General features: G+C 41.4%; 1 protein-coding gene across 3 annotated transcripts in view; it reads right to left on the minus strand.

The window, feature by feature from the left end:
- The window catches only part of Nbas (NBAS subunit of NRZ tethering complex), a 299,994-nt gene that overhangs the window by 84,741 nt on the left and 202,425 nt on the right, over nucleotides 1–12,828 (minus strand). For all 3 annotated transcript variants that reach the window (XM_055625644.1, XM_055625653.1, XM_055625635.1), the window contains exons 41-42: nucleotides 12,199–12,428; nucleotides 8,201–8,311 (exon numbers count right to left, since the gene is read on the minus strand). In XM_055625644.1, the coding sequence (XP_055481619.1) occupies nucleotides 8,201–8,311; nucleotides 12,199–12,428 (341 nt within the window). The remainder of the gene's footprint in view (nucleotides 1–8,200; nucleotides 8,312–12,198; nucleotides 12,429–12,828) is intronic.

Raw genomic sequence — 12,828 nt, forward strand, 5'->3', positions numbered from 1 at the left:
AACTAAAAATTATCTTCAAAGTGGTTTAAGTGCGTCTTTCCTGAACTACGGGGCAGCTATGAAACAGCTTATATTCTATGTATTGCCCATTTAATTTTCAGGACTAATTAATGGAACGCATTAGTTGTACTTAATGTGCAAGGAGTAAATTATTATGACTAATCCTATTATTATGGTGTTCTGCAATGCCTTCAAGTTGTCAATAACCCAAAAGTGATCTAAAACAGCATGTACTAAAGGAACTTTTATTTGAAAAAAAAAAAAAACACCCAAATTTATTTACATTTTTCTTTATTCAATCTGAGACTGAGTGATAATATAATTCCATTGTCTGTCCAAAAGGAACAGAAACAAGAGATTAGAAAGAAAGAATGAGAATGAGGGGGACAAAAGAAGGCTGCTGGGGGATGCCAGAGGGGACACACATAAGATATAGAGATTGGGTGGACATGAAACTGACAGGCAATACAGCAGCACTTTGGCTCTATGACATCACTTGGCCTTGATAACTACTCTCTGCAGGAGATCATGTTCCTAATTTCTGAAAGAAACCAAAATTCAAACAAGACTAAGCTACCTGTCAAGAGGTAGGAGCTGGTCCCAAGTCAGGCCTTCCAGAGATAAAGCAATGTGCCCATCCAAAAATTTGGTTAGGCACAGCTGAGACATAGTGACTGGGCGTTTCCCACAGAGACTAATCTCCAAAGCAGGAAGATTCCTGAATCCCAGTGAGTGACTCCAGAGGATGGTGCCTTCAGCACTGGCAACAGTGAAATGACACATCCACCCTCTGAATGACAGCCGCACCTGAGAAGAGGGTCAAACTAAGGAATCTAGCACAACGCCCCACGCAAGACATGGGTAAGTTGACTTTAACTTTTCTACATTACCAAGGTAGGTAGTTGGTAAAAGAATCGACACTGAGTATTTGAGGAAGTGCTAATCTTGAGGAAGTAAGTTTTGTCTCTTTCCCAAGGATAAGCCTGTCTCCTTAAGCTTTTGATCATGAAAGGTCAATTTTCGCAGGTTTATACACCTTTATAGTATGTGTATCTTTAACAGTATTGCCAAAAATACCAAAGCTCAGATACAGTAACTGGCATCATCTATTAAACGGTCATAATGTCCTTTATCATCACTATTCTCTTGTCACTAACTGATATCCACATTGACTTTAAGAGTGATTACTCAGATGTACTGTAGTGGTCATAAGATGAATTTGGTAAAGGCAGACTATTTTCTTTTTTTTTTTTTCGTATTTTATTTTTTTCTTATCAGTTACATTTTACTAACTATGTACCCCAGCCGTGTCCCGATCCCTCATTCCCTCCCAGTCCCTCCCTCACTCCCTCCTCTCCACCGTGCTCCTTGCCAAGTCCACTGATAGGGGGGACCTCCTCCCCATTCATCTGATCCTGTTTTATCAGGTATCCTCAGGACTGGCTGCAAAGCAACTATTTTCAAAATCAACAGGCACTTATTAAAAACACTCTCTATATGACAGATACTGGGTATAAATCTCTAATTTCATGGCATTTAAAAATTGGCATAAGTCACTTTACATGGAAGAAAATGTACTCGGAGGGTTAAAAGAATTTTATCAGAAACACCTTAAACAAGGGAAGTCTCTGGGGCTTGGCTAGGCTTGCATGAGTCAAAGCCAGAAGAACAACTCAGATGAGGAGTCACACATGGGCTTACCTGTCCCAAATGAACTGTTCTGTTTCTATCTATTTCAGGGTCAGGAACTTTTTGGCTTTGTGTGAAAAGAGGAACCTTAAGAATCACACCATGTGAATGCACAGCCCTAAATGAAACATCTGTATCACCCCTTCAAGACCTAGAAAAGACTGTAAAAGAGGTGGCGGAAAGACTGAATTCCTCACTGATGGATATGACCTGGCCATTGCTACTGTGAAAAAAAAAAAAAAAAAAAAAAAAGCAGTAGTGGCTACCTACACAAAACATTGCAAAAGTACAAAAGGCATGGAAGCAGGACAGGTACAGGTTAGGAAGAAGGGCAGCAAGAATGGGGCAGGAGAAAGGGAAACAGGGGAGAACAAGAATACAATGTATGGTTCACAAATGCAAAATTGCCAAGGATTTAAACTTTAAAGAGTCACAACAGAAAAAAATGAGAATTCCAGCTTCATTTTGGCAATGATAGAAATTAGTTTTTCATTTCTCTTAAGCCTCATAGATTTATTTTTATGTACAATGCAAATCATAGCTCTGGTCAACTCACTTTAGCCACTTTGTAAGACCTGTGTTCGGAGTACCTACATATAACAGTCTACTCGGATACAGCATGGTGGTAGTTCAGCACTTCTATTTGTTTTGATTTTCTTTTTTATTTTTATTAATTACAGTTTATTCACTTTGTATCCCCCCTGTATCTCCCTCCCTCTTCCCCTCCCAATCCCACCCTCTCTTTCCCCACCCATGTCCCTCTCCCAGTCCACTGAAAAGGGAGGTCCTCTTCCCCTTCCCTCTGATCTTAGTCTATCAGGTCTCATCAGGAGTGGCTGCATTGTTTTCTTCTGTGGCCTGGTAAGGCTGCTCCCCCCTCGGGGAGGGGAATGATCAAAGAGCAGGCCAATCAGTTCATGTCAGAGAAAGCTCTGTCCCCCATTACTATAGAGGCCACTTGGACAGTGAACTGCCATAGGCTACCTTTGTGCAGGGGTTCCAGGCCATCTCCATGAGTGGTCCTTGGCTAGAGTATCAGTCTCAGAAAAGACCCCTGTGCCCAGACTTTTAGGATCTGTCACTGTCCTTGTGGAGCTCCTGTCCTCTCCAGGTCTTATTATCTCCCACTTCTTTCATAAGATTCCCTGCACTCTGCCCAAAGTTTGGCTATGAGTCTCAACATCTGCCTCAATACCCTGCAGGGTAGAGCCTTTCAGAGGCCCTCTGTGGTAGGCTCCTGTCCTGTTCCCTGTTTTCTCCTTCCTCCGATGTCCATCCTCTTGGCCTTTCTGAATGGGGATTGAGCATATTAGCCAGAGTCTTCAATGCTCTGGCATACAAATGTAATAAACTAAGTTACTTTAAATTTTAGGAGACTAACTAGTATGAGCTGAGGTGTTCCTTCTCCATCTACTAGCCATGCTAACACTAACTCCTCTTTTCTACCATGGGCTTTCTAGAGTGAGGCTGGAAGAGCAGGTGAGAATTCAGTATTGCTATAACGTGGCAAGGTGGGCACGAAGCCCACTGCTTGAGCAAGTGCAACCCTCAGGCATAAATTCTGTGTCTGTTGTTTCATTCAGAACAAGCAACTGACTTCATTATAGTTTGTTTATTCAGCTCCACAGGTACAGCCTGCTCTTGCACAACTCTACATGAGATGGCAGGACAATTCTCAAATATGAAATTGACTAAAAAACAGTGCAGTTGCTCAAAGTCCTTAGGAACAGGGGTCTTTCCTCTGTGTACAAACGGACAGTACCTAACTCACCAGGAAGTAGAAGACAGTTTTATGCTACATACCAGGCAAGAGAAAGCACCTGCTCCATTGTCATCACAAAGACTGACAGTAAAGTACAGTGCCTTTAATAAGAAGGGAGGGAAGGAGGGTGTTTTGAGTCTGACACATAAACATCTATTTCCAACTCTACCTAGCTCTCCTTGGCTCACCATGCTCTGCCAAATGGCCTTCCTTTAGCTAAAAGAAAAAAAAAAAGTCAAGAGCTCACCTCGCCCCATAGTCGCTTTGAGTTAGAATAAATGTTCTTCTTTTATCCCACTTCAAAGGTGGGTTTTTCTTTTCACATGCAAGAGAGCCTTCATAACTGCATAGTTTTTTCTTTATTCACTACACTTGACATTTTGTATGTTTATGATGGGGAACCAGGGGAGAGAGAGGGCTCCTTATCAACATACACAAAATCACAGATATTAATGAATAAATACAGTCCTAATTCATCAGCTAGAAGCAATCTCCATTATTATTTTTTTAACTTTTTATTGATTCTTTGTAAAATTCACATCATGCATCCCAATCCCACTCATTTCCCCATCCCTTCATATCCACCCTCTGCCCTTACAGTCCCCACAAAAACGCTATTCTAAACAATATTTCTTTATCTTTATCTTTAACTTTATCTTATGGATGCAAAGAGAAGGGCTGACTGCTGGGTCCTTGTGTATGTGTGTGCGCGCGCGCGCGTGCGCACAAAACACAGAGACTAATACAGGATTTTACTTCTATGAATTTCTGTAAGTAAACCTTGAGTCATGTCCAAGGGAAGCTGGATGATGAGGCTAAAATAATCTCCATTATTTAAAATGATCCTTGGTCTAAAACTTGTGGATGAAAAATAAGAATTAACAGAAACAACGATAAGAATGACAATAGTAAACAAAGAACCACCGGTCTGTTCAGGCCTCACATTTCTGTCTCTAAGCTTCACAACTCTACAGGTAAACACAGTGACACCACCCCCCCCACACACACACACACACTGAGAAAACAGTGGCTCTGGTGGATTATGACACAAGCTGAAGGCTGGGCTGTAGGTGGCTGTGGGCAGTAGCTCTGGATCTTGAAAAGTAAGACCCTCATTACTAGTGCATACATTCAAAGGTAGTTGCCATCATCTACAAGGCCCACTAACCTGACCTAGAGAAGCCCCAAGGTAAAGGCATCACTAAATCTGCAATGAGTCACAAATCAGCTAGGAATGTGAGGATGCCACCGTAGAACCAAGGGGCTGAGAGAACCAATGTCCACTGGGTAGGGCTGACTCTAGATAACCGGCCAACAGGCAAAATAAATTGTTGTTGTTGTTGTTTAAAACTAGTAGGAGCAGGAAAAAAAGGGAGAGAAGGGAGGTTTAAGGAGGAACGAGAGCACAGTTCAAGTGTGGATGGTTAAGAGGATCAGCAAATGGAAACAAGTGGCCCATGTCAGGGAGTAGCCACACACTGCACAGAGCAGGTCAGGCTTTTAACGCTCAGTCACTTATGTTGTACTATTCTTTGCTTAGAGGTGAGGAAAACAAGCTCCAGAGAAGAGGATCATCTAGTTCAAGCACACACAGATATCATTACATGTGCAGGGACTGGTCTAGCCATCTGGACGTGAGGGATGACATCTGCTCACTAATGCTGCCCTAACCTGCACCAGTCTGCCAAGGTGGTGTGGTAGGTCAAAATCAGCCAGAGGAAGGAAAGGGACCAGGGGAGAAATTAACTGCATGGGTGGACCAGGGAGACATTTTTAAGGAATACTAAGACAATACCCTAAAGGGAAGAAAAGCATTCCTGTTATTCTACTGGTTAACTTCCCAATGGCACTGGCTTAACTAATAAAATGTTGGGCAACCTTGATAGTATTTACAAGGCTGATTTCTAATAAGCAGTTAGTGTGTTTGATTAAGTAGTCAGGCAAAGTGCTGCCTTCTAAGCAAGAAACAGAGTCCCAAACAACACTTGGTAAATCAATATTAAGTGCCTTGCCACTCACAAGTAATGATGCCAGGAGGTAACGATTTCCTGCTTTGTAATTGCTGCGCATCTGCATAATCACACCGCTCTTAGGTATAATGATATGCCAGGAACAGCCTTGCATGATCCTCGATTGCCTGATAATTTGTAATATATTCAGAGACCAAAGACTCATCCTGTTTGTGTAGACAACACCCCTTATGTAACATTCAATGAAACAGAAGACACATAATGAAAATGCTATGGTGTGTTTTAAAGCACCACACATACCACAGAAAATATTTATTTGAACATATTACTGTGCCTGAGAACTGGTGAATTCAGGACAATATTTACTAGCCATAACAACATTGCCATGGAACAATCTGATAAAAGCTCAAATGAAGATGTTCACATTTAAATAACTAATAAAAATTAAACATGTTAGGTCATAAAGAACTTTGGCCCTTCAATAAGATTTGACTCCCTCAGCTCTCCTTCCTATTCTTGGAACATTCTAGACATGGTTTCCTATCAGGAAGAATCCTGTTTTCATGTCTCTTTCCTCCTCTTCCTCTTTGCACCTTTTGCTAGAAATCCCACCAAGACATGCAGAAGGTCCTCAATGCCTGTCTGTCTTACTTAGGTTTCTACTTTTGTGTTGACCAAAGGCAATTTAGGGGGAAGGAGTTTATTTCACTTACAGTTCCATATAACAGTTCATCTCCAAAAGCAGTGAGGGCAGGAACTCAAATGGGGCAGGAACTGATACAGAGGTCTTGGAGGGGGTGCTGCTTACTGGCCTGTTCCTTGTGGCATACTCAGCCTGCTTTTTTATAGCATCCAGGACCACCTGCTCAGGGATGGCACCACCCCTAATAGGCTGAGCCCTCCCACCACTGAGCACTAACTAAGAAAATGTCTTACAGTCAGATCTTTTGGAGGCATTTTCTCAATGAGAGTCCTTCCTTTCACATAACTCCAGTTTATGTCAAGATAACATAAAACTGGGAGGACACTGTGCTCATTCTTTTGAAAGGCAGCTGTCCCAGCTCCAGCTGCCACCTCACCCTATCCTCTTCAGGTACAAGTCACTGTTCCATCCTGCTTGACCTTTGTAGATTCCCCTGATTTGCTTAGGTGATCAAAGAGCCAGCCACTGAGTTCATGTCAGAGACAGCCCCTGCTCCCCTTACTAGGGAACCCATTTGGAGACTGAGCTGCCATGGGCTACCTCTGTGCAGAGGGTCTAGGTTATCTCCATGAATGGTCCTTGGTTGGAGTATCAGTCTCAGAAAAGACCCCTGGGCCCAGATTTTTTGGTTCTGTTGATCTCCTTGTGCAGCTCCAGACCCTTCCAGGTCTTTGTATCTCCCCCTTCTTTCATAAGATTCCCTGTACTCTGCCCAAAGTTTAGCTATGACCATAGGCTATTTAAGCATTTGAGTGAAATAAAAGGTGAAAAGGAAATGAACAAAGTTTGGCTATGAGTCAATGCCAATGGTCTTTTCTAGGGCCTGAAAAATGCTGCATTTAGGACAGCATTTACCATCTATAACAGCATTATCACAGTATAATTTGATATACGCTTAGAATGTAGATAATAGTATTTCAGTGATTAACAAAATTTTCAGAAGCTACACCATAAGCACAGCATTGTCTAGTTTCTACTTCTCACACACATTTAGTTCATACTTCTGGCCTCATTCACATTGATATTGATTCTCTGCAAGGCCTTCAGACTTATGCTTTGACTAGGAAATCAAAGGACCTCTGTGCTTGCTAAAACATCTATGGCAGCTCCCTAAGAACAGTAGGCTATTTAAGCACTTGAGTGAAATAAAAGTGAAATGAACAAATTTTGACTTTGATAAGAACTCTTTGGTCAGTGTGTAGTAGCACGATAGTATGGAATCCAGAATAGGTAAGGAGCTCTTGTAGAAATAGCAAAATGGCTCCCTTCCCTTTGCAGTATAGTTAAGCCTGACTCAATACTGAGATCTCAGCTTGTAATAGCCCATGTTGAATTGCCCTAATGAAATACTCAGAGAAGACGGCTTCATGATAAAGTGTATTCAGATCACAGACCTATAGGCTCAAGGCCTTCTTACTCATAGAATCCTACGTCTGCCAGAGCATTGCAGGGTGAAGGAAAGGCAGCACATACTGTCTACATTGTCTTATCTCTCTATATACAGAATGGAGAAGCTCCATTCTTACGACCTTATCCAGTCCCAATCGCCTCCCCAGTGCTGATCTAAAAACCATAGCAGGATTACATTACTACCCCTTTATTGTCTCCCAGTGGGATTAAACTTCAACAAGTAAACACTTGGGGGCTACCCAAACCACAGGACAGGTCCAAGGTTACACTCAGGAAAGCCTTCCCTAACCACTCTACCTTCCTAATTGTACTTATTTAGAGCATAAATAAGTTTTACTTTCCTACTTGCCTAAGTCATTATTCAATTATCATCTAACTCTCACTACAGTCTCTAAGTTCCAAGGCAACAAGATGCCCACCCTTATTGCCACTACTAAATCGCCACTGCCAACAGATTATGAATGAACATATCAATACACAGGAAAGTGTCTAACTCAGAGCTCTGACAGAAAATAAATCTTATGGGCTATTGGAAAAGGAAAACCTATGCCAAGACATCTTACTATACAGCTAACAGGAACACTGATAGTGTATAGTTTTAATACTGTTCTGAACTAGTCTGAAGAGACAAGCATGGACATTAATAAGCATACGAACTGTACTTACCCACTGTCACTGAACAGGAACTCCAAATGGGTCATGAAGACTTCCCACTGTGAGATACTGTATCGCTGTGCCAGGGAAAGAGCAATGCTGTAGACATTTTCCTCTAGGGTTCTTCAGGGTTGTTCACCAAACAAAGGCAAGGAAAGAAAAGAAAAAAATGACCCTATCATCAAACAAAATTCTCTTCAGATACAGTTGTGTTAGGAATGGCAGCACAGTCCTCCCTAAAACAGCTCTTGAAAACACACTGGAAGGACTCCCTAGCTCCTGTCCACAGTGCTCCAAGGCAGGTTACAGGGACCTGTCTGCCAGTGGCTCCCCATCAAGGGTAATTCTCGCCCCAGAAGCCACCTGACCAGTGAAGAAACATTCTAATTGTCACAAATAGGGTGGAATTTGTGTTCAGAAGCCAGGTATGAAATGGAGTATCCTGCAAAGCACAGGCTGGCCTTCTCCAAGTCAGAATTGCCCAGTCAAATGGCAGAAAATAAGGAAAAAAAATAAGAATTCTGATTTAGGCTCTACAGCCCACAGGTGGTATTTCAAAAGCATGGAAGTAAACTATAAAAAAAAAAATGTACATTTCTACATTGTCAGGTATTATGCCATTTCAGTCATAAAAACGAGCAAGATGTTTCTGGAACACATAGCCTAGAAGGGAATGAGACATGAGATACCAAATACATCATGGGTAGGTTCTTTAAAGTTCCAAAATATTGTGAGAATTGGGATTAAGAGTAATCAATCTAAACTGAAGAATGAAGAATGAGCAAGAATTAACTAAGCAAAAGTGCCAACACACCGGTCTGACTGATTTCTGGTACATGAAGCAAGCAGATCATACCCGGGGGGGAGGGGGGAGGAGGCAGGGGGAAGCACACAATCCTCAGAGTCTGAAACTTTTTCAGTAACCAGCAAAGAACTGCAGGAAGGTTTAAGGTAGGAAATGGCATTACCAGGAGAAGGGACATAAAGAATGCCAGGAAAATAGTTCAGAAAAGTAACATGAAGGCTACTGCGGGAATCAGACTTTCCCAACGCAGAGAAAGAGAAGATAGAATTCTTAGATGGAAGGGTCTTGGTGCAACCACAGCGACAGCAGTGAAGTAAGTTACAGCCAGGATGACACCTCTAGTTGAGTGAGTCACGGCACTTGTGTGTTTCTTTAGCTAGGGGTTTGCAAATACTTTCAAGAAAGGGCCCCTAGTGAGTTCCTTGGCACAGCTTCTGTATTGTATCTGTATCCATCTTCTTTTGCATCCTTTTAGGATTCTTGTTTGTTTTTCTATAAGTTTGTAAAAGTAAAAGGTTATTCTTTTCTCACAGACTACAAAAGAAAAATATTCAAGGCTATATGTGTTAACCCATGAAATACGTTACTATCAGTTGAACAGTTTTCTAATTAAGTACAGGCCCTATGTAATGAAATGAGAAACCACTGGGGAACATTACCAATGAACCCTCTATGTTATGGGAACTTAGCAGAGGGACATGTTAGATACAAATTGGTGTGTATGTGTGTATACATTTGGGTGAAGTGATGAGAATGTAGCCATACATGGTATATGTGAGTTCGGAGGGCAATCTCAGGAGCCAGTCCCCAGGTGCTTTACACCTTTTGAGTCAAGGTATCTCACTGGCCTGGGTCTTTGCCACATAGGTAAGGGTAGCTGTCCATAAGCTTCCAAGAATCTGGCTGTCTCTACCTCTATTTTCACCATCGCTGAGATTGTAAGAAAATGTCAACATGTCTGGCCTTTTTATACAGGCTCTAGGGAATCAAATTCAGGTCCTCAAACATACAAGACAAGCACATACCAACTGAGCTGTTACTCCAGCACTGCATTCGTATCTTTATCACTTCATGAAGATGAGAAGAAAAATATTATGTTATACCCTCTTCAGAGATACCCTGCTTGACTCTGAGAATATTTTCACAAAGATATGCAGACAATACAAGACAAATGCTACAGGCCTACAAAGTTCAACAGGTTAAGAAGAAGGGTCACACTGTGCAAAAATGAAGAAAGAGTGGCAAAAACCTGGAAAAACTGCTTTTCAATATTGCCTTAGATATTAAGATCTCCAGCAACTTAGAAACGGCAAAGCTCAAACCGTGCTGAAACTATGAGGCATTTTGAACAAGCCATCCAAAGACTGGTGTATTTTTCTAAGCAGCAGAATATAGAATACACTATTATATATTTATCAAAAGCATGTATTTGTCCTTGAGGACACATTTCACATAGCATATGCAAGCTACATACTTATACAAAAACTCCAGCAAAATGTAATTAATAAAATAAGGTGCTCCTTACGTTACAGAAATGTATTCTGCATAACTCTCTCATAAGAAACTATCAACATTGCATAGAGGATTACAAATGCCCAAAGGAAAAGTGCATCATATCTAGAATAAGAAATCCTGGCTGTGTGGCCTCAAACAATTCCTGAAAATCTAGTTTCTCAGATTCTCCTTCCAGAAGCAAAGAATCCTGGCTACACATTTTCTTAGGGTACTGTAAAATCAGATAGTAAATGACTCTAAACTTGACCTTCTGGGATAAATGATGAAGAGGCCACTTTTTAATTGAGACTGGCAAAGGCTTTCCCCACTAGCTTTCCTTTGACATCCCTATGCCCTGCCTTACCTCAAAGAGAATCCAGACACCTCGGAGAGAAAAGAAGTCCAGGATGATACAGTTACCAGAGAATGGCAAAACTTCTTTGCCATTTTCTTAAGGATTTAAAGGATAATATTGAATGATAACTTATGACTACCATAATCAAAACCATTTTTGGTATTTCAGAGTAATTTCTCAGAAGACATGAGTACCCAGTCAGTATACACACAACCATAGTTTGAAGACAACAATTCTAAACTGCATGGCATGCATGTGCTTCCTTGAGAATAGAAACAGTATACAAGAAGGCACATCATGTTGTGGTAGAGATGTGACATCTTTAAAATGTGACAGACCCAGATTAAGGTCAAACTTATAGATGTTAACACCCGTGTAACTTGGGTCACTGGCCATCCCCAGCCAGCATATTTTTATCATTTAGCAAATGCAGATAAGAATATTTTGATATCACAGGGCTGCCTATGTGATGGAAGGCTTCAGATGAAGCCTGTAGAGCACCACACCTAACACTTCCATGTGCTCCATGGTGAGTACACAATAGCTGTATGGAGGTGTTAAAACCAATTTCTACATAGCAACCACATGGGTGATCACACTTCTCCCTTCCTCTGGACAGTAAATGCTACTCACATGATCTAAGTTACTAAGATACAGCACACCAGCAATAAAACATAAGGGAATTTCTTTCCTCCATTCCCAGAGAGCCACTCTTGCAACTGAGCTTAAGGTGTATCACCTTCTTACACAGGGACTGCTCTTCACTCAGAAAGGCAAAGGGGAGCTTGTCCCTGCTCTGTACGAAGACTGGTCTAGATAATGGCTTGTTTCTCAGGATGTAGGCATTGTCTCTACAACACTGGACCTTCTGGAATGAGGACAACTGTATCTCTAAACACACTGAAAAATACTGATTCTATGTACTTTGAAAAGTTAAGATTCTAAACCAAGTGTAAGAGGAAATATCATTTTTAAAATTCCATCACAGGAACCATCCTTCCTACCCAAGCCACTGCCCATGTCCCTAGAACAGAAATAATTCAGGAACTGTGTTACCAGACACATAAGAAGGTATGAGCAAATAATAAAATTCCCACCCCACCCACTGCTATTACATAAATTTAAGTCTGTGTCTACTGATCTGTGTACTATCCATTGCTCACAGCACTGGGACAGTCTGTAAGTCTGTAAGACTGTGTAAGTCTGTGTCTTCTGATGTGTCTACTATCCATTCCTCACAGCACTGGGAAAGCTGGAGAAAGATCCTGCGGTAACAACTGTGGGTGCTAATCTATGAATTCAATTCAGTCTTCTGCATTCTGAACCCATGCCTCCGGAGATAAAGTGACTCCTTACTCTGCAAGGCCCAGGATGGTTTCTCTTTTGTACTGGTCATCAGCAGTAAACCGCTGAACATCCACACCCTTCCGCAGGCCCTGGAGCAGCTGGGCCTGGGTGAAATCCAGGAGACGCTCGTTGTAGTAGTGCAGCTGCTTGGTCAGAGACAAGAGGTCTTCAGGCCAGGCTTCGTGTCCATGTTGAGCCACATGCCTGGTAACAATCTTGATTAACTCTTTGGGATCAACCTGTGAAAGTTGTAAAAATATATTTTATATTATATACATATAAGCAAGTATGTAAAAAGAGCAGAACACAGCTCCTGGAAATCTGTATGCAACTTCCCAGGGCTTGGTACATTTAATCATAGCCACCTAACGGCCAAGTGCAAAGGTATTCTTTGAATACCTCAAAGAAAGGACCCAGAGCTGAGCCTACAGACTTTTTGGACTCCTGCTTTGACTTTTTTTTCCCATCATAAAAATTTCTAAACAATTTAAAATTAATATTTTCAACTATCATATACCTACATCACATTTTTATCCTAAATGGCTGATCTCTTTTAATAATCCACTCTGGGAAGAAATTCTCATCCTTATTGCCTCTGGATACATTCTTGTGCCCACCACAAATGCTCTAAGTAAGACT

This window comes from Psammomys obesus, unplaced genomic scaffold, assembly GCF_907164565.1.
Source record: "Psammomys obesus unplaced genomic scaffold, mPsaObe1.curated_primary_1811, whole genome shotgun sequence".
In the NCBI taxonomy this organism is placed as follows: domain Eukaryota; kingdom Metazoa; phylum Chordata; class Mammalia; order Rodentia; family Muridae; genus Psammomys; species Psammomys obesus.